Raw genomic sequence first — 26,727 nt, 5'->3', positions numbered from 1 at the left:
CTCTTATTGATCTCTTTCACAAGAACCGTGAAAGGTTAAAGAAACCAACTGCCAAGAAGAAAAAGAGGAGACAACAGCAGTTGCAAGAGGTGGAGGAGGAACTTGTAATCTCTGATCCAATTCCTTTATCAAGTTCTCGAGACTTGGTGGATGCACCAGAGCCTATTCAGAATTTGGAGAATGCGGAAAGTTTTGATGCTTGTGAATTGGTGAGTCAGTTATTGCCTGTTGTTGAAGTTGTTGATGATGTTGATAATGTTACGGTTACTGATAAGAAATGTTGGGATGAGAAAGAGAAACGTTTGTTATTTGTGGTTTTGAAGATGTTTTTGGTGTTGGTTTTGGGTTTAAGTACTAAAGGGCTTGTTGTTGGGATAACAATGTCTGCTTTTGTGCTTATTTTTCTTGAATATGTGGGGAAACATGTGTTATGTTTCTTGAAACTATGTTTGAGTGTAGAGCTAGTCTTGCAACCTTTTGTCGAAAGGGTTTCTTCAGCATTTTTTATGTTGAAAAGGGTAAGGAAATGTGAAGATTCGAGTAAAGGATTGATCATTCAAGAAATAGATCAAGAAGAAGCTGTTAGTGAGGTTGATTCATGTGATTTGATTGAGACTCTTGAAATGAAGTCTTCTGTTGAGGAAATTCAAGCTGTAGAATTTAATTTTGATATGATTGTGCCAGTCGAAGAAAATAGGGGAGCCGAATCAAGAATGGATTTACTCAGTTGTGATGGGAAAAAGATGAGGATAGTGGAGATAGAGGAATATAGAAGTGGAGTTTTGGTATGTGAAAAAGAGGAGAGCCGAAACTCTAAGATCAGAAGAAAGATTATACAGAAATTAGTGCCCAAGAAGTTGCGCGCTGTAAAGAAGGCAAAGAAGAATGATGATAAGGAACCAGATTTTGGTAGTGAATCATCTAGTTGTTGGGGAGACGATGAGGGGAGAATTGAAGGGCGAGAAGATGGTGATAAACAAGGGTTTGAAAACAAAGGCAAAGCTTTGCTACCAGAGTTGCTAGAAGAAGAAGAAGAAGAAGAGGGAATAAATGAGAGACAAGGAAAAGAACCCTATCAGGGAATTTCTAGTTCTAGCACTGGATGGCAGGCTAAAATGGAAGTGGTTGTTGTCGAAAAGGGGAAAACCGAAAAAAAAGGCAGTTCAGATTACCTGATTCTCTTTTTTGTTGCGCTTGCTGGACTTGTAGGAGGTCGGAGTCTATCCCTTGTGCTTACACTTGCATCATGTTTGATGATAAAATTGATTGCAAGATATAGATGTGTAAATGAGCCTATGAATAGGTCCCCTGCTTCAATTTCAAGCTAGGATCTTTGGTGATCTTTTGTTCAAAAAGGGTCTTTCTTGTTTTTTACAATTTATTTTAGCAGTTTTTGCTTCTGGGGAAAGTGTTCTTCAAGCGTTAAAACTGTATCAAAAATGCTCAGTCTGGTGAGTAATTACAACCTTTTTGTTGGGATTCCAACTTGAGGTGTTGTATCCTGAACTGTAAATTTACAGACACATAATCAAGATTCAAATACTTTCAATGCTTAATTTTTGGAAATTTTCTGCTTACATATCTTGGTTTTATTTCAGTTTAAGAAGCTTCATCAGGTCTGTAATTTTAGCTCTGTCAACTGCTAGTAGACCAATAGAAATGTTCAGCTCAGGTGCATTAAGCATTATCTATACTGCAAAAGAACTGTCAAATGCACGTGTTTGAGGTGGTTCAACGTTTCTGTGAACACTTTCAGCCATATTTAGTCGTCTTCAGCTTTAGAATTACCAGTTGCTCTTGTAGATTCACAATGTGTTGCAATCTGGTAGAAGGTAAGGACTGAAGTTATAAACATCAGTTTTTCTTCAACGAAATGTCCTGCTTCTACACTCCGTATCCACATGAAAACTTAAATCTATTGCTTAAATACAGGGAAAGAATGGAGTTATGTTCTTCCATCTATCAACCACTCAATGCAAGTTACATTTACAACTTCACATCATGGTTTTACATCCACAAAACTCATGCCAGGCGCCTTTCTTGTGTCAAATTCTTTTATGAATTTTCTAGTCTCTGCAACCTGAGTCCATTGACCTGCCAGGGCATAGAAGTTGGATAGCAGGATACCAGTTTCATGGCTATTAGAACTCAACTTCGACATTTCTTTTGCAACCTTCTTTCCGAAATCAAATTCTGAATACTTCATGCAAGCACTCAGCAAAGTTTTATAAGCTATGAGCCTTTCCTCAGGTAGCAGCAACTGAATGAACTCTTCTGCCTGATGCAAAAGTCCCGCTCTACTTAGCAGATCAATTAGACAGCCAAAGTGCTCCATCTTCAGTTGCATTTTGTAATCACTGACCATACGTTTGAATAATTGGCAACCTTCTTTAACTAACCCAGAATGGATGCAAGCTGTTAACACTGAAACAAGCGTGGCTTCATTCGGCCTAATTCCTTGGTTTTCCATCCGATTAAAGATACTCAAAGCTTCATTACCATACCCATTGTTTGCAAGCCCTTCAATCATTGCAGTCCAAGTGAAAACATCTGTGTATTCCATCTTATAAAAGGTAACCAAGGCCTCCTCCACGCTCCCACACTTCGAATACATGTTAATCAGGGCTGTTTTCAGAAAAACATCCTGTCTTACATTGCTATTCCGGTTAATGAACCGATGAACAAGCCGGGCGCACTGCAGGTCCGATATGCTAGCACAAGCTAAAAGAACACTAACCATTGTATTTTCATCTGGTATCACCCCCTCACTATCCATTTTCTCGAAAAGGTCCAACGCCTCATTCGGACACTCTGCCTTAACATACGCATGAACCATCAAGTTCCACAAAACACGATCTTTATCAACAATCTCATCAAAGACATCGCGAGCCAAATCTATCAGCCCCATCTCAACATAAGCATTGATCAAAATCGTATACGAGACAACATCTCCTTCATGAACAAATTCATCAAACATTTTCGACGCTTCATCAATTTCTTTGCATTTAATGTAAAAATTCAACAGCGCATTATCCACATTCAAAAAACATCCAAACCCCACTTTTATTACATAGCCATGGACTGACCTTCCATACTCTAGACCCTCCATTTGTGCCTGTGCACAAGCTGCCAATACAATCACCAAACTGATCTTATCAGCTTTAACACATCCACACATCAACTTTTTGAACAAAACCATCACTTCAGTGAATGAATTATTGGTATTGTAAATGCCCATCAGAGAATTCCAGCTTGCAACATCTCTGTCAGGCATTCTATCAAACAGAAAGCAAGCATCAGTTGAGTTGCCGACAGAGCCATAAAAATGGACAAGAGCATTTTGGACATAAATGTCAGAATCTAGGCCAGTTTTTATCACATGGGTATGCACTTGTTTGCCATTAGAATCAGTAAACAAACGTGAACAGGCCTTGAGCAGACAAGGGTAGGTGTAGTTATCAGGTCTGGTTGAGCATGTTTTAATGAAGAAGTTGTAGACAAGAATGGCTTTGATGGGTGTGGTGGGGCTTCTAGAATAGGCTCTGATAAGGCAGTTCCATGTTGGGGTGGAATAAGTGAAGCCACTTGTGATGGTTTGGGTGAGGATTTGATCAAGAAATTTGATGTTAAGGGCTTTTGTTTTGAGGGACGAGAGAATTTTTGGCAAGTGATTGTAGCACATTAGGATATTGTGATTGGGTTTTGCTGTTGTTGGGATAGGATTATGACAGTAGAAAGGTTTGTCAAATAATTTAGTGGATCAGCATACTTAGTGGAGGTGTCTTGTTATAAATAAAGCTAAAACTTTCCCACACCCATTTGGCAATGACAATATGAATTTCAATAGTAATCCACGTAAGTGCTGGTTTTTTTTTTTAGCATTTAACTTTTTTTTTTGTTTATTGATTTGTTTTTTAAATTTAGTTTTTCTATGATATGTTTATGAGAATTTAAAGTAAATAATTTATTTTAATTTGTCTTTATATAATTATTGCAGTGTTAAAAAAATATCTCAATATCGAGTTGGATATAAAACAAATATCATAGAATTGTAATTGGTCTATTTTTTAAAAACTTTAGTTAAATAAAAAATAATATGTTATTAAACTTTATGGAGTCAATAACTCGATTTGCAAGTTTAATAAAATAACCTTGGTTACTCCTATTTGCTAGTTTAATTGGGTACTTTTTTTATTTATTTTTTAATTGAACTCGATTATGTTATCATCTATTTTTCTTTTTATTATATAGTTAAAAAAATAATTTTAAAAAAACATGTATTAAATTTTAGAAAAAAACATATTATTAAATTTTAGAAAGTTCATGAACCCGTTGACTTGTATGACGAGTTTAACTTTTATATATATATATATATATATATATAAATTCATTTTTTTTAATTTTATCATTTGATATTAGATTGATTGAGAATTGAGTTTCATGATTTGTTTTGTTTTGTTTTCTATGAAGTTATCATAGTCTTAAAAGAAAGTTTTGGTATTGCTTTGACGCTCGATTTTGTGATTGTCTTTTTTTCGTATCATATAGTTAAATAAATAATAGTTTAAAAGAAAAAAAACAAGTTATTAATCCAAATAGAATCTATTACCCGGTTTGCGGGTTTAATGTGTTGACCCTAGTTACTCAATTCACGGGTTTAGCGGGTTTATCCATCAAATCTGATATGTTTTTTTTTTAGTTTTTGATCCTTTAATTTTTCTAATTATTTTTTTAATTCACCCTTATTTAATATTGGATTGGTTGAGAAATGAAATTCATGGATTTATTTTTTTTTTCTATTTTTTATAGGGTTATCACTATTTCAAATAAATATCTTTGTTTAGGCTTGATGCTCGATTTTGAAAGCAGCTAATGTTATCATAAAATTAAATAAAAATAATTTATAAAAATAACAAAATTATTAAACCTATTGAAGTCCATGACTTAGGTTAGATAATAACCAAGATCATCCAATCTGGCATCTTAATATAAAAAAAAATATTATTTTAAAGTTTTTTTAAAAAATTATGCCATATTTTTACTTTTTAATGAATTAATTAAGTTGAATAATTAATTTTGAATTAGCTCTTATATGATTTAATTTAAAATTTGAACTAAATAAGAATTCGGATTAATAGGTTTCAAAGTCAAATAGCTGGATTGGATTTAATGTGTGTGTGTCTATATATATATATATATATATATATATATATATATATATATAAAAGAAATACTTCATGCTCAATATTTTTTTTTTTAAGTTTAAAAGAAAATAGGATGAACTCGCAGCAGAGCACGACAAATATACTAGCATTTTTTAAAGTCACTGCTATTTCAATAATTCACTTCGGATTCTCATTTCTACCACAAAAAAGAACAAGATGGTGGCGGCGGTGGGTCAGGTTTGAATCAAAATAAAATAATTTATTGCATTTATTGTATTTATATCTTTTATCTTGAAATAATAACCAATTACCATCTGCTGCAAGGATGGAGACGAAAACAAAAAGATAAATATGTATATGAAATGATTTTAGAGTGAAAATTTGTCCTAGCTAGCTCTATGTTCTTCTCCGTCTGCAAAATGATAAGGTTTATTCTTTCAACTGTTCATGGCCATTTGAACAGTTGGATTAATTGGACCTTGAGGAATGAAGTTGCCTTTCAATCAGGAATGGCTGATTGGTCTCTTGTTTTCTCATTTATATTACGGCAAAGCTTAGTATATGACTGGAAGAAATTCTTGCAGACTTCCATTTTGGCAATCCAAGTCAGAAGGCAGCAGTATCTAAGCAAACTTCAAATTCTGGCGAACTTTGTGGAAATCTTGCAAACATTTTGCAAATAAATTATATAAATAATAAAAAATAGAATAAAACGAGGACTAGACGAACATAATGGTAAGAAAGGAGGAGATCTTCTTCAGTTCAGGATCCATGACAGTCTAGAATTGAGCTTGAAGTTTCTCAACTACGGACTTGTCCGCCTGGAAAGCCTTGGCTAGAACATCATTTGGAATGCTTGGAGTAGATCCAAATAGGGTTTTAGCAACGAGAAGAACACCGGTGTTCTGGCTGCTCAGGGAAGAGATCGAGAACAAGTCCAATTGGAAACACGAACACATCACCCTTTTCAAGGGCATTTGATGTGTTTCCTGGAATATGGAGGCCGCTGAAGGAGAAGTGGTTGGCCTGTACCATCTTTGAGTCCAAGCAAGCTAGGCCATTAACTCTTGCTGCATGCCAAGAAAAACGTATGATCCTGTGTATATCAGTACAATCCTGACCTGAGCTAGTAGGATCAGCAACGCAGAAATCTTGCAATGGACTAGGCTCAAAGGAAGCGACCATGGAAAAGGAAATGGCTATGAAAGTTGAAATAACCAAAATGCGATTAGCCATTTTGATTCTTCGGAGTATTGTTCGAGAGAAACTGATAAACTAGAACTGATGAAGTAAGTTTTTGATTGGAAGTTATGGTTACATGAACTCTTATTTATAGTGATTGTAGAGTTGCAGATAGCGCCATGAGAATTAAAGTCTGGATCCAGAACTCATGAATCAGTCTATGAAGATATTAGCTACTACGCGATTTCTTCATGTGTTGAAAGAGTCTGCTATCTTCAATTCAATCTGAATATTTTAACTAGAAGTAAATGTTTTTCTTCCAGATTTCTTGTTTTCTGACAGGATGCTCAATATAATATGGGACTCTTCAAAACACTATTATAGTATGTGTTACACATGTGAGTCCAAATTCTGATGCCTCCCCGTCCATGGAAAATGGAAAATAATAAGCTGGAGTACTGCCATGGAGTCCTTGTTCTGTGAATCTAAGCATGGTTTGATGTTGTCAAACGGTGCTAAAAACAATTCGACAGGCTTCATAGCAACTCTATTATGCTGCTACTGGTATGGATTTTTCACAGGCAAGTCTTGCTCGATGAACCAGGGAAAGGAACTGCCATGGACAAAAGAGCTTTTTGCAAGTGATTGTTGCACATCAGGATATTGTGATTGAATTTTGCTGTTGTTGGGATAGGATTATGACAGCAGAAAGGGATGATTTAGTGGATCAGCAAGCTTAGTGGAGGTGTCTTGTTTTTCAAAGTCACTGCTCTTTCAATAATTCACTTCGGAATCTCATTTCCGGCAAAAAAAAGATGATGTTGGGTCCAAGTTGGCCATAACTATAACAAAATATACTGAAACCGAAGAGATAGAAACACTTGTTTTGCTGTGGATTCCAACAATAAAATATTTGTTTTTCCACTCTGTCTAATCAAATGTAGTCTTATTTAGATAGGTCCCAGGGTTTTTTTTTTTTTATTTTATTTTTTATTTTATTATTTTTTATGAACAATAAAAATACTAAAAAGACCTTGAAACCAAAAGATTATAAATCTTTGGTACAGGGGTGTTGTCAGTTTTTTCAACTTTAGTGTACAAGTGAATTATTAAAATGCCCTTTAAATCACAATACCAAAGCTCAAGGGTTACTAATGTATTTTCAAATTGTTTTTTTGTCAAGGATATTGTCATATTTAACCATAATAAAATAATAATTAATTTTAAAAAGTTGGTGGTGCAGAATTTACACGCCTAAGCGCGTGGGAGGCACCCATGTATTTTAGACGGCGTGTACAACATCTTTCAATTGTTTGAATTACCCAATCGCCGTGTAGTTAGATATATTGTCGCATCTTCTTTCATCTAGTGCGGCGCGTGTCTTTAATAGTAGGGTGGCTTATTGTTGGTGGATCTTTTTTTTTTTTTTTTTTTTTCTCTCCTCCCACAAAAAATATAAATTGGTTTTCTTTATTTTTGGTATTTGTGTTATGATCTTTTTTTTCCTTAACTTTTTAATAAGAGTTTTATTTCCTTTCAATCTAGTTCTTCATTAACAATTTATGATATATTATAATTTTTAATTTGATATATATTTTTTTAATTTCTGATTTTTTTACTTGATTATTTTATAAAAGTTAATTTTTACAATTTCACTCTTTTATTCATAAAAGGTTGCACTAGATTTTCAATTTTTTTTTTGGTTTGTCTCTTGTCTTTCATTAAATTTTTGTATCTCTTTAGTCTTTCGTTGTCCACTTCCAAAAATTTTAAACGAAAATGGTGCATTACCTTTACCTGTGGTATTTTTATTTTTTAAAAGTGTAAAAGTATTTTTTAAATTTTTTTTTTATTTAAAAAGAAATGGAGTTGATATTTTTTTTAGAATTTTTTTAATTATTTTAATATACTGATATAAATTTTTTTTTAAATAATAATTATTTAATACCTTATCAATTAAAAAATCACTTTTAAAAATCATTATCATTATTTTACCAAACACGCACTCATTTTATTTTAATTTAATCCTTCATCAAGTATGCTATAAAATCATGATCTTTGCCATCAGGTCTTAAGCAGTGGTACATAACTAAATTGATATATTCATGTGAAATTCCTCTTCTTTCAATTAAGTGATGGCTTTCTAATATATCATGACTGTTAAAATAATATATTTATTTTATTTTATTTATTAAAAGTAGAATAATATTTTTACCTTAACCTATATATAAGCTCTTTGTATTTAGGTTAAAGTAAGAATTTTAAGACAAATCAATAGAGGAGAATTCTAGCCTCCTTCTCTTTCATGTCCATACTTATTTTTGTGTTAATTGAATTGTTTTAACATGGTATTAGAGCTAGCCTTATGGATTACAACAATAAATTTTTTTTTAGTGATATTTTGTCTTTCACTTCTATAATATTTAGTATTTCATCATTCCTTAAGATTTTGCAAGTTGGTATTTATGTTCTGTCTCTGCAATTATTTTGGTATTTCATCTTTTGCAATTTGGTATTTGAGTTCAATTTCTACAATTTGTGTTGTGTTTTGGAGTAATCTTATAATTTCGAGAAGAATTTGTTGAGTATCTGTGATATATGTTCAGTTTGTGCAATTTGGTACTTTGTCTTTCGTTGCTTTTGCGTTCTGGTTTTCCTTGTTTGTTAATTATAGCTATCGAAAGAGATAATTCGCTTCATTTTGTAAGTGTGAGGTTAGATGGAAAGAATTATTCATATTGGAGTTATATAATGAGAAATTTCCTTAAGGGTAAGAAGATGTAGGGGTATGTTAGTAGAACTTATGTGATACCTAAGAATATTGAGAAGGGGGATGTTGTTTTGATAGATATATGGGAAGCAAAAAATGCAAATATCATTACTTGGATCAACAATTCTATTGAGCACACATAGTTGGCGAAGTATGAGACAACAAAGAAGGCTTGGGATCATCTGCAAAGGTTATTCACACAATCAAATTTTGCAAAACAGTATCAATTAGAGAATGACATATGAGCTCTTCATCAAAAGAATATGAATATTCAAGAGTTTTATTATGCTATGACAGATCTTCGGGATTAATTGGCTCTTACATAATCGACATAATTAAAAACATGTAATGCCTATATTGAGCATAGAGAGCAGCAACGATTAGTACATTTTAAAGGACTTAGAGGTTCAATTCTGCGTCGTTCTCCACTATCTTCTATTGACTTTGTTGTCAATAAGTTATTGGTTGAAGAAATATGTCTTCAATTTTATTCTGAAAAAGAGAATTCTTTCTACTTCAAATCCTTCTATACTAGCAGCACCCTTTAAGCCATCCTCTAATCATCAAAATAAGCCTCACACAAGAGTTGGCTTCAATGAGTGCAGTTTCTGAAAGCAGAAAGGTCACTGGAAGGCTTAATGTCCCAAGTTGAAATAACAGAATCAAGTTTGGAAGCATGACAACCAGTCAAAATCTAATGCTCATAGACCACTTTAGGGTTATAAACAACCACACCACAATACTGCAGCAGTAGCTTCATCAAGCTTTATCACCGATCCTAATACTCTGGCTAATTCTAGAAGTTTCTCTCCTTACAACCATAAGCAATGTCTTTTTTTTTTTCTTTTCCATAGGTCAGTTGCCTCATAGCTCCTCAGGTATGTCACATTATGAATGGGTCTTAGATTCCGGTGATTCCCATCATATGTCTCTAGATTCCTCATCTTTTACCTCTGTGTCCCCTTCGTTCTTCATTCCTGTTATAATTGTTGATGACACTTTCATGCCTTTATCAGGTGTTGGTTATATTGTCACACTTCACTTGTCTCTTCCTAATGTTTATCTTATTCCAAACATCAAACTGAATCTTGCTTTCGTTGGTTAAATATGTGATTCTGGTGATTATTTAGTCATGTTTTCTGGTTTTTTTTGTTGTGTACAGGATTTGCAGTCTCAAAAGTTGATTGAGATAGGCTGTAGGGAGAATGAACTATATATTTTGGATGAGTTAAAAATGTCAGTTGTTGTTGTTGTCGTTGTTACTACTACTGTTGATTTGTCTTCCTTTCATTTAAGTCTTTCATCTTCTAGTTTTTATTTATGGCATTCCCGTCTAGGTCATATTTCGTCTTCTCATTTGAGATTTTTGACATCCACGGGAGCTTCAGGAAATTTAAAAACTTGTGATATTTTTTATTGTAGTGGATGTAAACTGATAAAATTTTTCGTTTTACCTTTTAATCGAAGTATTTATGTTTCTTCTTCACCTTTTGATTTGATTTATTCTGATGTATGGGGACCTTCTCTTATTGCCACAAAAAAAGGGTCTTGATATTATGTTTCATTTATTGATGATCATACTCGTTATTGTTGGGTTTATTTAATAAAACAACATTCTGAATTCTATGAGATATATATAGCCTTTCCAGCTCTTGTGAAAACTCAACATTCTATTGTAATCAAATGCTTTTATGTATGATTTGGATGGGGAATACACTTCTAATAAATTTTTTCAGTTGCTTGCCTTAGATGGAACCATTCACCAAACTTCATGTACAGATACTCCTGAACAAAATGGTGTTGCTGAAAGAAAACATAGGCACATTGTTGAAACTGCTCGTTCTTTTTTGTTGTATGCTTCTGTTCCTAGTGAGTTTTGGGGAGAAGTTGTCCTTACTGCTATATGTTTAACTAATACAATCCCATCTTCTCATAGTTCAGGTTTAACTATACTGCTATATGGGCATATCTCTATTTACTTCCTTTTTAACTTCTATTAATTTTCTCTCTGAGCCCTCTTCCTATAAAGAGGCAATTCTTGAGCCTCTTTGACAGCAAGTTATAGATGAGGAACTTTCTGCTTTGTATAAGACACATACTAAGACTTAGTTCCTCTACCTTCTGGTAAGAGTGTTGATGGTTGTCGTCAGGTGTATAAGATCAATACTAACTTTGATGGGTCTATTGAGCGATACAAAGCTAAGTTGGTTGCATTGCAAAAGTATTTTCTCAACAGGAACCGAAGTTAACATCAAGTATGGATTATAAAGAGACATTTTCCCCTGTTGCAAAAATAACTACTATTCGTACTCTTATTGTTGTAACTTCGGTTCGTTAATGGCAAATCTCACAACATGATGTTAAAAATGCCTTCTTGAATAGAGATCTTCAAGAAGAACTTTATATGGGGCCTCCTCCTAGTGTTTCACATGACTCTGGGTATGTTTGTAAGCTCAAGAAAACATTATATGGTTTCAAACAAGCACCTCATGCTTGGTTTGAGAAATTTTCTATTGTGATCTCATCTCTTGGATTTGTTTCTAGTAGTCATGATTCTGCTCTTTTTATTAAGAGCACTGATACATGTTGTATCATTTTGTCCTATATATTGATGACATGATTATTATTGATGATAACATTAATGGTATCTCAATTTTGAAGACAGAGTTGGCTAGACAGTTTGAAATGAAGGATTTGGGTTCTCTTCGATATTTCCTAGGTATTGGGGTAGCTTACTCACCCAGAAGTTACCTTTTTTATCAATCGAAATATGTTGCAGATATTCTTGAGTGGGCAAAACTTACTAGTACACTCTCATTGAAGTTAATGCAATGTATTCTTCTTTTGATGGTTTGTCTTTGACAAATCTTACTTTATATCGTACTATTGTTGGGAGCTTGGTATATCTTACCATTACTTGTCCAGATATTGCATATGTTGTTCATGTTGTTAGTCAGTTTGTTGCTTCTTCTACTACTATTCATTGGGCAATTGTTCTTCATATTTTATGAAATTTTCGAGGTACAGTTTTTCAGAGTCTTTTAGTTTTATCCACCTCTTCCTTGGAGCTGTATGCATACTTTAATGTTGATCATGGCAATGATCCCATAGATCGCAAATCGGTTACTGGTTTCTGTATCTTTTTAGGTGATTCTCTTATCTCTTGGAAGAGCAAGAACAATCTATTGTTTCTCAATCCTCAACCGAAGCAGAATAGCATGCTATGACATCTACGAATAAAGAGATTATTTGGTTACGTTGGTTACTTGCAGATATAGGAGTTTCATTTTCTCATCATACTCCTATGTATTGTGATAACCAGAGTTTTATTTAGATTGCTCACAACTCAATTTTTCATGAACAAACTAAGCACATTGAGATTGATTGTCATCTTACTCTTCATCATCTCAAGCATGACACCATTACTTTGCCTTTTGTTTCTTCTTCCTTGCATATTGCAGATTTCTTTACCAAGTTGCTTTCCATTTCTCGTTTTTGTTTTCTAGTTGGAAAACTCTTGATGCTTGTAGCTGCCGCATCATAAGTTTGAGGGGAGTTGTTAAATAATATATTTATCTTGTTTTATTTATTAAGGGTAGAATAATATTTTTAACTTAACATGTATATAAACTCTTTGTATTTAGGTTAAAGTAAGAACTTTAAGACAAATCAATGAAGATCTGATTTTTTTTTTTTGCTCTAAATAATTTTAGAATATGTGAATCTTTTCATAAATATAAATGATCTCTTCATATAGAATTTTTATGCGGGTTAATTTAGTGTATATATTTTATGACAAGTATCTACATATTAGTTTAAATATTCTTTATATCTCAGCTTATGAGAATTTTTGTTTTCTTTTATAAAGTAAAGAACATAATATGTATTAGTTTTTATGGCTCTAATAAATATCTAATATTTAAGAAAGAATTAACCAAGGAACATTTTAAAAACAATATTTTGATGCAATAAAAATTGTATAATCATAACAACTTTCATAATTTTTTTTTCTAAACATTTTTATTTCATGAATTTTATCTTTACTGTAGATTTATAAATTAAATATTAAATTTATTATTCTAATATTATATTATATGAATATTAAAGATAAATTAAGTTTTTTATTATTAATAAATATATATTATATAAATATAATAATATCATGTTTATCCAATCGACTGGTTATTGGTTATAGTGCATATTAAAGTGACGCCTTGATCTTCTCGAATTAGCTTCTCAACTACGGACACAACCACCCGGAAAGCTTTTCAAGTTGAATTCGGACTTTAATGCGTTTCTGTGAGTGCGAGGATAGTTTAAGATCATCTATGAACACACTATGGTTGATCAACCTGATGGTTTGGCTAATTCTGAAGAGAAGATTAATTAATCTGTCAGGTTATAATGTTTTCTGCTGGGAATTCTTCTTGTTCTACGGTTAACAGTTTGAGGGAATCTAGTAGTCTGAGGTGTTATGACAACGAGTCAAGTCTTGCTTCTCTTACACTCTTGGCATTTTAAAAATTCTATCAATGACAAAGCAGTATTTGTGTGGAATTACAGTGACCAAACATCAGTATCTGATCAAATTTGATCTGTTGAAAAACTTATGGAAATGCATGATAGTACAAGCATGTTGCGAGTAAATGATACAAATCGTTGAATACGAAAACGAAAGAAGACTAGACGAACATAATGGTAAGAAAGGAGGAAATCTTCTTCAGTTCAGGATCCATGACAGTCTAGAATTGAGCTTGAAGTTTCTCAACTACAGACTTGTCCACCTGGAAAGCCTTGGCTAGAATATCATTTGGAATGCTTGGAGTAGATCCAAATAGGGTATTAGCAACGAGAAGAACACCGGTGTTTTGGCTGCTCAAGGAAGAGATCGAGAACAAGTCCAATTGGAAACACAAACACATCACCCTTTTCAAGGACCTTGGTGATGAGCCTGTTATCAGGGTTAGAAGTCACGAAGCCAACAAGGAGTCTGCCTTCTAAGACGGTGAGAATCTCAGTAGCCCGAGGGTGTGAGTGAGGAGGGATCAGGCCCCATGGTGCATAGTCAATGCGGGCCATCGAGATTCCAAAATGTGGCTTGCCATTAATTTTGATCCTCTGTGTTATTACCAGCAAGAAACTGATAAACTATCAACGTGGTGATGGAAGCTTATTGCTACAAGAACCCTTATATATAGTGAAGGTAGAATTATGTATAAGAATCAGTCTTCCAAGGAATTAGCTGCCGCCCAGAGTCTATAAATGTTGAAAGTGTCTGTCATCTTCAGTTCAAGCCAATACCGCGAGACTCTTTCATGTCCTGATGCTGTTGTCTTACTCCTAATTAATAGCCTCATATCTTATGTGACTTTTGGGTATTATTACTAATTTAATTTGTTGACTTGATCAATCTACTAAGTTGGCTTAACACTTCAGTATATCCATACTTCTATAAAAACAAATATGAAAATTAATGATGGATTAATGGTTTTGTATCCCTATTTTGGACATAAGCTGTTGTCTGAGAGAGAATCTGAGTTTGGTTTGACAAATCTTGTCATTGTTTTCTCTGTTGGATTTATTAGCCCCTGGCAGCCAGCTTTTGCTTCCTCTTCTAGATTGGCAGCAAAATAGCGGCAAAGCAAATATTTATGCTTAAATACACATTATCTTTGACCTGGTAATCTGCAAATATAACTGTGCAAAAATAGAGAGAGAATTTTGCAGATTGTTCAACAGACTTCACTTGAGGCATGCCCCCAAGCAGCCTCACTAACTACGGAACAGTGATTTTTGGAAATCAACTGTGATTTTATTAGTCTAATTCAATAGTGTTCATGCAAGGAAGCATGCAGGGAAAGGGCTAAAGTCTCCTGAGCATGTTAGACTTTTTGGAACTGTTTCATATTTGGCTGCTCTCATGATCGGGAATAACCCAGATTGCATGGAAAAGAAGAGATTCACCTTGACATAAAATTGAAGGCCTCCATCAATATTCTTAATATTGAAGGATTCTTGAAGAGTGGAACATTGTTTTGACGCATGTAGTCAAAACAAATTGTTGGTTATTCTTTTGTTGACATGTAGAACAGTTCAGTTTCAATCACAGCAAAATTTATAGGAGATTGAAAGGTATATATGTTTAATCAACTTCATACTTCCGCTCACGAATATATGTTATTCTTCATGGCACAAATGTGATAATTCTAGACAATTTCCAGTAGAACTAACACTTTAGGATCGAAACTTTGAGAAGATGTCTTGGATATACCACTTTGCAATGTGCTTATGAGATTCCTGGGTCATATGGAGTCCATCCCAGGAGATGTACTTTCGAGGATCTGAACATGACTGAACACCCTGAGTTCCACACTTCTTTCTGTGATCAAAATTATATTCACCTCCGGTGCCGCAACAAGCCACCAGCACAGATTCGAACCCTAAGTATTGAAAATTCAAGAGGTAAATATTACATTATTACATTTATTTCTCAATGATCCACATGTCTTTGTATACTTACCAAGTTTCTGGTGATTATCCAAAACTGATTGCATGGCAGTATAATAATCACCAATCAATATGTGCACATCAGGGTGTTCCTTTCTCAGTCTTGAAATGGCTTCTCGGAGAAGATCATTGTGATACTTAATGAAGTCATTGTAATCTTTCAGACAACCGAATTGATCGCGAGCATCGGAAGAATTCGAGCGCATTGCAAGCAAACTCGGTGCGCAACCTACGTGCAAGTATCCGGTGACAAGCACTTGAGTCGCCCCATAACCGATGATTTTCTGTATAGCATATCAACAACGTAGTAAAAAACATCAATAAAAGAATCAAACATTAGGATCAGAAGAGAATAAATATGATTAAACAGACTTATTCTACCATGATGATGCAGCAGGTTAATTAACTTACTCTTACACCTTCTTCATTGGCTTTTATAACTTGAGACACAAGATCCATCTTCTTTAGCTCCTCAATGGTTTTGCCTCTAAGCATCGCGATGAGATAGTCATTAGCTCCCATCGCTTCAATACTGAATAGAGATGATTTGAGTTTCTCTTTGCAATCTTCTGGACATAAAAAAAAACATATGGACTAATCTTTGGTTAATTAAATATATATTCAAAATAAGAATTGATTATACAGTTAAGTGTGTGTTCTTTTACGTTACATATGTTTTGGTAAAAGTTTTTTAAAATTGAAAATACATAAAAATTATGATTTTTTCAGTTCATCAAACTCATCGAAAAACTACATGATCAAACATTTTGAAAAATACAGGTAAACAGAAGAAAAAGCTATGTGAATCATTACCTTTACTGTTATTGCACAATGATTTTGCATAGTTGCCCCACCATTGAAGCTGGATATCTAGAGAAATGTTAATAAATGGCTGGAGATTGAATTTCTTCAAAGCTTCTCGTGGTAGGGCAGTAGCACCAGCAACTGCAAAATTCACCCCACCATGTTCGTCCTTTACATCCTTGTTTAAGTAAGGATTAAGAAGGGGAAGACGAGCTGCTTTTGCTGCAAATTAAAGTTCAAAGAACAACCAGCTTAATTAGAGACAAACATTCCTCTAGGTTTCCTTGCTAGCTATAAAGAAAAAAAAAAAAAAAGGACATGGACGGGTGATTATAATTCCTTACCAAAGTAGTCAATTACAAGGAATCCATCAGAGTATCTACCCTTTGCATCCCTAATGCTTCTTCCATAAGGAGCATTGAATTCTGATGCATTAGGAGTTAGATGCATGGCGTTTCCGGTGTCTGACATTGAAGTTCCAAAATTGTATATCGCATCAAACCCACAATTCTTATGTTTTGTTGCATCACAGGAGCTCGAATTGGATAAAACAAGAACCAAGAGAGAGCATGTCGCAATAAGAACACGGGAGAAAACCATTGTAGCGGTACCCATAATGGCTTGGTTTGAATGAGCTAAATGGGATTTTTTGATTTTATCAGAATTTATAAAAATAGGCAGGATTTCAAGCTGTTCAGGTACACAGCTGTATAATGAAGTAATCAAGCAAAACATTAAAATTTTGTTAATAATTTATTGTTGTTTCCTTTTCATCTTTTCTTTCTTGTAGCAATAATTTTCTAGTACTATACAAATATTAGATGCTATTAATTATACATAAAGTCTTACCAGTAATGTAAAATCCGGACCGGTTCGGCAGGGTAATGCAAAACTTGACCAACTTGAAATTTAGATCAATCTAAATTAAAATAAAATAAAATTAATTGGCCTAATAAAAAACTCGGATTGAGCCGTTAAAACCCAACTCTTAACAAATTTACTTAAAACAAATTATCAAAACAGTATATTTTAATCCTTTTGTGGTTATCTAAACCTTTTTCTTGGTCGTGTTTGATAGATGTCAGCCACAGTTGGCATTTCATTTGAAACCATATTCTGAGGTATTTATTAAGTGTAATTAGCTATCTATAAAATAACTGTTCCAATAAATTCTTTTGCTAATAATATTGGCCCAACTTAATTAATTAATTATGAAGGAGTACGTACGGTCAAAACACTGTTTATATAAAAATTAATTTTTTAAATATTATTAAATTATTTTGATTTATTAATGTTAAAATTAAATTAAAAAAAAAACATTATTATTTTAAAATATTTTAAAACATAATATTTATCATACCCTCAATTAAATAAACTTTAACCTAATGAAAGCTTTCATTTTATATAGAAATTCAGGATAATGCGAACAACCATTGTAAAAGAAAAAAGTGAAAATCCTGAGACCTTATTACTGTTAGAATAATTTATTAAGCAATTGTTATAAGAAAATTCGTTATATTAATTGCCCCTTAATTGCATGAAGTCACAAAACTTTATGTGCACTTTTAATTTCCCTTTAATTGCATGAAGTTACCAAACTTCATATAAACTTTCAATATATATATATATATATATATATATATATTATATATATATATATATATATATTCAAACTGTCTTCTAGTAGCTGCAAAATCTTCCTCCCTGAGTAAACTCATAGTCTCATATCATTCAATTTGACAAGAGTAGTGCTATTTTTCTAGAGCATTTAAGTATTACAAGTATAACAAACGTGTAAGACTTTACAACGTTGTTAAACTTGTACAGTGCTCGAGTGACGAGAAATCATAGTTATAAGAACTGGATTGGTTGTTAGCCGGTCTAAGATTCAGGTTCTGGATTTTAACCAGGTTAATAAATCAATTAGATTTATTTTAAAAAAAAAAATTAAAACAACATCATTTCAGTAAAAATAACAAAAACTAAATAAAAATCAACGAGTTTATAGTCGGGTCTTGACTGGATCCTAAATCGATCTGCCAGGCCAAATGAGTTTCAAAAACATATGAGAAATACTTTTTTGTTTCGTTTCATCAGAATTTTTGCGACAACTCTTATTGTTTCAAAAACATTTAATATATATATATATTTTCAGTATTACAGGCAATATACATCCAATCTTCAATAAACTCCACACATAAAAAATTAAATTGTTAAATAAAATTTTAATATATAATTTATATTATTTTCTAATATAATAATAAAGTTTATATCCGTTGCTTAATGATTAAAACTATGATACAGTATCTAAAAATCATCTATATAATTTATAAGCAGAGAGATCATCCCCCTGCAAATCGAGCCGCAGCACGACGCTGTGCAAGCTTTTGAGGCTCGCAAATTCAACATGGGAAATGGCAAAGAAGCTGGAGAAAATATTGGAAAGTGTCATGGATAAGGTTAATTTCTCCAAATGAAATGGATTTATGTATTTTCAAGATATTAAATATAGGAAAAAAAATATATAATCTCTCTCCATATTGTCTTTATTTATTTATTCTTTTTTTCTTTTTTTTGTCATGGGATACTGGACAAAGTATGGGTAATTAAAGGGATTTTCGGAATCACCCGCTAACATTAGAGAGATATTTATTAGCAACTGGTATGTGAGAGTATTCGGAAAGACCAGGCTTGGGCCACTAGTTAGTCAGCTCATCCCTGGACAGGTTACATCGGCTGGGGCCCATACATGAAATAGTCTTAGGTCCAAGATGAAAAAAGAAATCACGAATAAAAGAGATCAAGGCTGGAATATAAATATGAAGATTATTCAAACGCGTGGAGGGCTAAGACCCTGGATTTGAGAACCTTGAGCAGAGCACTCTACAGGTTGACTCGGGATTGGATCCATCAAGTAGTTTCAAGAACGGCCCGTTTCAAGAACTTGAGTGCATGCGTGATGTAATCCACGTTTTTGTCTTGTTTGAAAATATAATTGTAATTAATTTTTTATATTTTTTTTAAAATTATTTTTAAAATCCGTGCATTAAAACAATTTAAAAATATAAAAAATTATTTTTAATAATAAAAATAACAAATTTTTTAGAAACATAAATTAAAACGTGTTTCCAAACAGAAAATTGAAACAAGTCTAAATAAAAAAAAAAAATTGAAAAACAAGGGGCAAAATCTTGTGGAGGAGAGGAATTGGATGGTGGAAATTCGAAGGGCCCCTTTGAGAACATGGGTGCGCACCTGGAAAATTGAAAATCAAATCACCAAACGATGCTATAATTTGTCAACTTCTTGCTCCGTTGTCATTGCCACTTTTCTTTCTATGCTTTTATTATTCATTTCTATCTCCAAAATTTGGCATAACCCTATCCCTTATGCCTCATCCACCCTCTTGTTTGCCCATAATAATAATACTCCTAGACAATATTTTTAAAGAAAATTATTAAGATTAATTTATTCAGTGCATGGAGTGCTCATCAATTAATGAGTTTTTTTGGGGTGTAAGTTTCCTAAAAATAATAATAAAAAAAATAAATCCTATTTATTTTTGCGTTTCAAAAAGTATTTTTGAAAAAAATTAAAATTTTTTATCTTGTTTTTAAATTAATATTTTTTTGTGTGTTTTTAGATTTTAAAAATAAAAAATATATATTATTTTAATATACTTTTAAATAAAAAATACTTTAAAAAATTACTGCAACTATACTATCAAACAAAACCTTCATGATAAAACTTTTTTCTAACATGTGACTCTCAATGATGTATGTTATTTCTCATGACATAATAAAGAGGAAGTTTATGATAATTTCTTTAGTAACACTGAATTATTGTCTACATATAAAATATACGGGAACAAAAGAGATATGTTTTCATATATATATATATATATATATATATATATATAGTCATTCTAAAACTGTTTTAGAATAAAACTCTTATTTATTGAGTTTAACAAACCTATTTTTATACAAAGGAGTGATAAATCATGGATTTGGATTTTTTTAAACAAAAAGAATATATCTTTAAAGTGAGAAAAATATTAAATTCAACATGAAATCTACATAAAGTCCTAACAAGAACATTCTTAGGCGATTCTAGTTGTTGATGAGCCACCATAAACAAATCATTCTTTCCATGCACTATAGGTTATGATAAAAAAAAAAAATCTAATTTTAAAATGTAATTATACATGCGACCCCCCCCCTCCCGTCCTACCATGTGAGATTGCTTATTTTATTGCCAAATAGATCTTAAAATAAAAGGTTCTTCAGCATCATCTGATTGCTATGGGCTCTGATTGGTAGTCAACACATGGTTTGATTATTAAAGAGATTTTCTCTTCATTTTCTTAATGTTTTAAGATTGGATTTTGTCGAGGAGTTATTAAATTCTTTTAATAGAGTGTTTAAAAATATTATTGTGCTCATTATTTTAATAAATTTTTTAATTAAAAAATTATGTTTTATATGTGTTTTGAATTGTATTGATTTTAAAAATAATTTTTAAAAAATAAAATAAAAAAATTATTTTAATATATTTTAACATAAAAAATATTTTAAAAAGTAACCGTAACCAAATTTATAAACAGTACACTTTACTAAATTTTGAAATACTCATATTATTTTTATTTAATTAAATTCACTTAATGTTTTTATTTTTAATTTAAACTACAACAATGCTAAACACGTTACCGCGTATCGATCACTTCTTCAAATTCAAACCTTATCATTAACAAAATGACATTAACAATAGTAGAGATCCAACTAAGTTCCTGTAATAATAGCAGTAAACACCTGGAACTTGCCAGGCTAGCAGCTAGAAAAAAGGCCTTCGAATAGATTTCTATTTTACAAATAAAGTTCCAGGCTGGAAACCGTTAAATTCCAACTTGATTTTGGTTCCTTTATGTGGCATAAAAGAATCAAAATCGAGTTGGAATCTACGATTTTGATTTTGATTCTTTTATGCCCATAATGAAATCAACGGTCCACGTTTCTCCAATCTCTGCTATACTTGTTACTATATTTACTTCTTTTACACTACCACCCTTTCTTCCACTCATTTTTTTTTGGCAACACACAAAGAGAAAAGCTAAAACACCACAGCTTTGGTCTGGTTGTGGTGGTTTTTGTTTTTTGAAAGAGAAAAAGGAGAGGAACCCATTAAAGGCTAAGGTTTTTTGAGTCTAGATCCGACCCGCATTGCCTTTTTTCTTTCTAAAGTTTCTGTCTTTTTTTGTTTTTTCTTTCACTTACTTATTTTTGGATCTGGGTTTTTGTGTTTGGATTTTCTCTGTAGAAAATTTATGGGGTTTTATGGAATTTTTGGTTGAAGTTGGGTTTGGATGATAAGTGCATTTTGGGTTTGTTTTGTTTTTGTTTTCTGTTTGGTTCCTGAGAAAATCTTGTGGTTGTTTTGTATATAGAGAATTGAATGAAAGATGGGGTTTTGAATGAATTTTGTGGTTGATTTGATGTCTTCAAATTGGATTTCTGTGCTGCATTGTTTGTTTGCTGATTATGGTGAAATTTTCTTCTTGTTTCCTGAGAAAATGTGGGGAAAAGGTAGAAATTTTGTATATTGTACTCAAAATTGATAGTTTACTTAAATTGAGATGTTGAAGATTTTGTCTCCACGGTCCCATCTACTTGTATATTTATCTGTGTAATAGAAAATCTTTCAAGATATTAAAAAAAAAAATTACAATCTTGAATAATAAGGCTCATTTTTTAGGAGGAAAGTGAGTTTGAATGTTTGTTATCAGGGTGAGCATTTCTGGCGTTTTTCTCTATAAGTCTTGCATTTCTGGTGCTTTGAAGTTTCGTATCTAAGAGATTACGGTGTGAATGTGAAGTTGAAATTCGATGAATGGTGGGCCCCTGAGGCTTAGAAACTTTGAAGCCCATTCTTTTCTTCTTTAGCATTTCTTTTCACATTTTGCATATAGGTTTTGTAATTTTCTTTTTTGTTCTTGTCATAATTTCAGCAGATATATCTATTCCAGTGAGCTTTGTTGACTATTATGAGGAATTGGATCTAGAAATACAATTATGTCAAATTGGATTTTTTTTGTACCAGAGACTATTTGCTTATATTAAAAAATGTATAATTCCTCGTTGCATTTCCTGTACTCATGTAATTTTTTCAATTGAATCTATTCCTTTTATTTTTCCTATAGCTACACAACGAAGTCTCAAGATGGTAGCACAGGAATTCACGGTTGATCTAGACAAGCCCCTTGTCTTCCAGGTACAGTTGCACCGTCACTTCTTTTATAACTTAATCATATATGGAAGTTGCATTTGCGAAGCCAAATATGTTCTACTGAACTTTGCATTTTTAAGCTATTTTTCCCCTTCTTGAGCCATTTCTATCTTATTGGGTTCAAAATAAAAATCATACATCTTACTTACTTTAGCAATTTAGTTCTCGCTTTTTTTGTCCTCCTCTGCTTGCTCAATGAAACTGCTTGATTTAAACTTCCTATTTTGGCTTCAGCATGATTTCGGAAGCTTCTTAATCTTGTTTCTTCCTGCTTCATCTTTCAGTTTTATTCGCATGATTTATACTGAGTAACATTTTTTTTCTTCGTTTGATGCACTTTTCACACTGTCATTGTTAATTCTGTTAGTGATTAGAAGTTCTTGAGATTTATTGCAGGTTGGCCATCTTGGAGAAACTTATGAGGAGTGGGTGCACCAGCCTATTGTAAGCAGGGAAGGCCCTAGGTTTTTTGAGAATGATTTTGTGGAGGTATAGCGGCTTTGTTTCCAATCTGTAACATGATCACAATTCATCCTTGCGTGTATATACATGTTATAATTTTCATAACGGGCATTTTAATTAAGGTTCATAGAATGCATTTGTTGAGAATACATGACTGCATCTGTGACACTTGACACCTCTATTTTGGAACAGTCCTTGACACGCACTGTTTGGTGGGCGATTCCTTCAATTTGGCTGCCTGTTGTATGCTATTGCGTCTTGAAGTCTGTAAGGATGGGGCATGCACTTCCTGAGATAGCCTTAATGGTGGTTGGTGGTGTTTTCATTTGGACATTGCTCGAATACACTTTGCATCGATTCCTTTTCCACATAAAAACAAAAAGCTATTGGTTAGTCCTCTCTCTACTCGCACCCATGCACTGAATCTTTTATTTTCTATACAGTTAAGCTCTGGTAGACTAGTCTTCTGATGATGTGAGCTTGCTTTAGGGGGAACACAGTACATTATCTTCTTCATGGTTGTCATCATAAGCACCCTATGGATGGTCTCCGCCTTGTTTTTCCTCCAACAGCAACAGCTATTCTCTTGGTGCCTGTATGTGTATTTTTCCTTGCCTTCACTGTGTCATATAGTTGATAAAAAGTCGTGTTTGAATGCTGAGCACTTTAATTTTTCAAATTGTGAACATTCTTCAGGATATTTCCATGAATTTCATCAAGAGGATTCTGTTCTTGCTCACTTGTTGCATTAAGCATGGGTTTTAGATTAACTGGCTATCAGTCATCATGTGTGCACACTTTTTTCACAGACCTTCTTATGGTTACGTGGGGGGTTCTGAGATGGGAAATGGCCCCCTCCTGCAAGATTAGAATGTTGAGTTATGAATAAGAGAAAGACGATGAGCATAGGCCACCTTGTGAAAGTAGAGGATTACTTTATGCTGACATATGGCTGAGATGAGCATAATGTTGGTTCCAACCGTAATCATAATTGTAGTTTTTGTAGCAGATGTCATAGTTTCAAGTCCTGTTATAATTACATCAAAAGAATTGCAGATGATTCATCTAGAAAAGTTTTTGTTGGGCATTTATCATTTGTTCTGTCCTGGCATGCACGTATTTGAACTTCAATATTGAAATGAGCAATTTCAGAGCTTTGTTATTCTGTTTGTGCTGTTTTTGTGCACAATAGCTGCTCTGTATACATAATCATACTGGTTTTTACTGTAAATTTTTCCTTGCCAGTTCTGGAATATGGTTGCGGTGTTTGCCACTCCTTCAATTACTCCTGCTCTTTTCGGAGGTGGTTTACTGGGCTATGTGATGTATGACTGCACTCACTACTACCTGCACCATGGTCAGCCTGCAAATGATGTACCAAAAAATCTCAAGGTAAGAGCAGCGCAGCCACCTATTTACTCTTTGATCACCAATCATATAATCTTGTAGAACGGTTACGGTAATCTTATTGGCGGTTCTACATGGTTATGCGCAGCCCCATAAATAACTACTGCCTTTAGTTCATAGAAGATTTGTAACCGGATACAGTTTCACTTCATCAGTGATCACAAAAAAAATTGTCAATGAGATTAAAGCTAGCATACATTGAGGATTTAAAGTTTTTGCTATGTTTCTCTCTCTCATTTTTGTCCCTTTTCAATTTCTAACAAAGGGTGCTTGATGAAAACCAGTGCTCCATGAGCTTACTAATGCTCTTCTGAATTGTGTTCTACAGAAATATCACATGAACCATCACTTCCGGGTCCAAGATAAGGGATTTGGAATCACTTCGGCGTTGTGGGACAGAGTTTTTGGAACACTTCCTCCATAAAAAATGGCAAAGAAAATGTAGATAATTTAATTGAAAGCATAGCATTACATCTAGCAAGGGTCAACGTGGAGGGTCTGAAATTTATTTTTCTTTCTTTTTAAGTTCGTTCATCGGCCATCCATTGATTTAAATCATGTTAATCCAAGTGTTGTCTACCAGGGTTTTAGACTTGACATGGACGTTATCAATTTTTGTCGTGCCCATTCCCACCCGGGAAGTTCTGTATAAATTAAGCTTGCTTTTTTGTTAGTTTGTTTTTGAGAAAATCTCCTTGCCTATATTGCTTTTAGTTGATTCCTTGAACGCTTTGTGTTTAAAAGAGAGTATGGCTTTGTTTTCCTGTATTTGCCATTGCTCTTTAAATTTTCTGATAAAATATGATCCGACTTCTTGTGTGTTTGGGACTTCTTGTGTTGTGTTGAGTGTATGATTGTTTTAGGGTTTACGAGGATTAGAAGTATATATTGTTAAGATTGATTTATGATTATTAAGGGTTTAATGTTAGGTGTTTAATTAGTATGTAGTTAGAAATAAGGATTTATGAGTTGATTTGTTTAAATTAATTCTTATGGGGTTAAGAAATTTATTTTAATTTTGCTGAAAAATATGGACAGAAGGGTTTTGAGGTTGAAGATAATCAAATTTTATTTTGGTTCTTGATTTATAAAAATTTTAGTTTAATCTCTAAACTTTGAAAAAATTACAATTTAACCCCTAAATGTATTTTGAGATTCTGGATAGCGTTATTATGAGGTTAATGATGATGAATTTCAGTTTGATAATTGATTTGGAATATTTAATGTGCATATATTATATATAAATATGTATGTATATTAATGAGTACATCCAATTAATTTCTTGAATATTTATATATATTACTTTGTTTCCCAAGTACTCATTTATTTTTCATTTTGCACTCATAATCTGTTCGAACTAAATTCTATTTGATATGATATACATTTCTTTAATGATTATATAAATATGTATTATGCTTTGATATAAGACTTGTTAGTAACTTCATACTAGCGGAGAGTAATTTGTGTATGTACACATAATATTCTGTATACTTGGCTAGTAAGAGAGGCATCAACCTGTGGTGACTGATCATCCCACAGTGGTCACCTTCGGGTGTCATCTGGTTATCTTCAAGTGTCATTTGATCTCTGACATGTATTCCATTATATTATGATAATATGTTTAGTATGTATATGTAAATGTATATCAAGATAAATCGACTTGCAACTATTAATAATTAAAATGCATATTAAATATTATTTCCTCACTAAGTTGGTTGAACTCACCCCTCATTCTTAATATTATTTCAAGTTTTTACTTTCTGATAGCATGTGAATTTTATTGTGTTCCTGCTTCTTCAGTTTTGGTCGGTATACCTTGCTTATTTTGTGAGGCTTTCCTTTTAGTTTTGATTCGATGTTTTAGATGTTTTACTATTATTTTGGTTTAATTAAGTTTGGATTTTTGATAATGTAATGAGTATTATGGATTATTGTTTTTGTTTTAATTATTGATGAGAACTTTTGAAGTATCATTTAATTTCATTAGTTTTGAATAATAAATATTTATGAAGATTATAAAATGCTATGTATATTTAAATAATTTGTTTTTTTTTGATGTGTCTGTTTTGAAATTTAGCATAAAAGAGTTTTTCTTTCAAGACTATTAATCTTACATTACTTGTCATGAACTCGGGGTTTGAGTCGTTACAG

General features: G+C 32.7%; 4 protein-coding genes and 1 pseudogene across 5 annotated transcripts; 1 reads left to right on the top strand and 4 right to left on the bottom strand.

Moving 5' to 3' along the window:
* LOC118035897 (putative germin-like protein 2-1) overlaps positions 1–6,446 on the bottom strand; it is a 45,490-nt pseudogene extending 39,044 nt beyond the window's left edge.
* On the bottom strand, positions 1,837–3,790 carry LOC118035893 (putative pentatricopeptide repeat-containing protein At3g15930). Its single transcript, XM_035041561.2, has one exon. It carries the CDS (start codon positions 3,680–3,682, stop codon positions 2,000–2,002), a length of 1,683 nt encoding a protein of 560 aa, XP_034897452.1. The 5' UTR covers positions 3,683–3,790; the 3' UTR covers positions 1,837–1,999.
* A 7,413-nt stretch (positions 6,447–13,859) lies between the features above and the next one.
* On the bottom strand, positions 13,860–14,196 carry LOC118035911 (putative germin-like protein 2-1). The gene is made up of 2 exons (XM_073407807.1): positions 14,036–14,196; positions 13,860–13,989 (listed from the first exon to the last, which is right to left on the bottom strand). Exons 1-2 carry the CDS (start codon positions 14,194–14,196, stop codon positions 13,860–13,862), a joined length of 291 nt encoding a protein of 96 aa, XP_073263908.1.
* Positions 14,197–16,363: 2,167 nt separating this feature from the next.
* Positions 16,364–17,028, bottom strand: LOC118035910 (acetylajmalan esterase). Its single transcript, XM_073407803.1, has 3 exons — positions 16,773–17,028; positions 16,438–16,650; positions 16,364–16,374 (listed from the first exon to the last, which is right to left on the bottom strand). Exons 1-3 carry the CDS (start codon positions 17,026–17,028, stop codon positions 16,364–16,366), a joined length of 480 nt encoding a protein of 159 aa, XP_073263904.1.
* Positions 17,029–21,401: 4,373 nt separating this feature from the next.
* Positions 21,402–25,249, top strand: LOC118035892 (dihydroceramide fatty acyl 2-hydroxylase FAH1). Of its 2 annotated transcripts, none has more exons than XM_035041557.2 (7): positions 21,402–22,314; positions 22,622–22,692; positions 23,104–23,196; positions 23,362–23,558; positions 23,659–23,764; positions 24,415–24,561; positions 24,905–25,249. In XM_035041557.2, exons 1-7 carry the CDS (start codon positions 22,308–22,310, stop codon positions 24,998–25,000), a joined length of 717 nt encoding a protein of 238 aa, XP_034897448.1. In that variant the 5' UTR covers positions 21,402–22,307; the 3' UTR covers positions 25,001–25,249. The 2 variants fall into 2 exon arrangements, with proteins under 2 accessions (XP_034897448.1, XP_034897450.1); XM_035041559.2 differs by having other exon boundaries at positions 21,405–21,617.
* The last annotated feature ends 1,478 nt before the right edge of the window (positions 25,250–26,727 follow it).

The sequence above is a fragment of the Populus alba genome, chromosome 1, assembly GCF_005239225.2.
Source record: "Populus alba chromosome 1, ASM523922v2, whole genome shotgun sequence".
Taxonomy (NCBI): Eukaryota; Viridiplantae; Streptophyta; class Magnoliopsida; order Malpighiales; family Salicaceae; genus Populus; species Populus alba.
This window is presented reverse-complemented; position numbering and strand designations above follow the sequence as displayed.

Excerpts from the sequence above, each read along its gene's own strand:
- LOC118035893 (XM_035041561.2), bottom strand. The coding sequence starts at position 3,682 with ATGTGCTACAATCACTTGCCAAAAATTCTCTCGTCCCTCAAAACAAAA.
- LOC118035911 (XM_073407807.1), bottom strand. The coding sequence starts at position 14,196 with ATGGCCCGCATTGACTATGCACCATGGGGCCTGATCCCTCCTCACTCA. Across the intron at positions 13,990-14,035 it reads GTCCTTGAAAAGGGTGATGT|CCAAAACACCGGTGTTCTTC; the intron begins GTTTGTGTTTCC and ends TTCCTTGAGCAG.
- LOC118035910 (XM_073407803.1), bottom strand. The coding sequence starts at position 17,028 with ATGGTTTTCTCCCGTGTTCTTATTGCGACATGCTCTCTCTTGGTTCTT. Across the intron at positions 16,651-16,772 it reads CCTTGTAATTGACTACTTTG|CAAAAGCAGCTCGTCTTCCC; the intron begins GTAAGGAATTAT and ends TTTAATTTGCAG.
- LOC118035892 (XM_035041557.2), top strand. Across the intron at positions 22,693-23,103 it reads ACAAGCCCCTTGTCTTCCAG|GTTGGCCATCTTGGAGAAAC; the intron begins GTACAGTTGCAC and ends GATTTATTGCAG. Across the intron at positions 24,562-24,904 it reads ATGTACCAAAAAATCTCAAG|AAATATCACATGAACCATCA; the intron begins GTAAGAGCAGCG and ends TGTGTTCTACAG.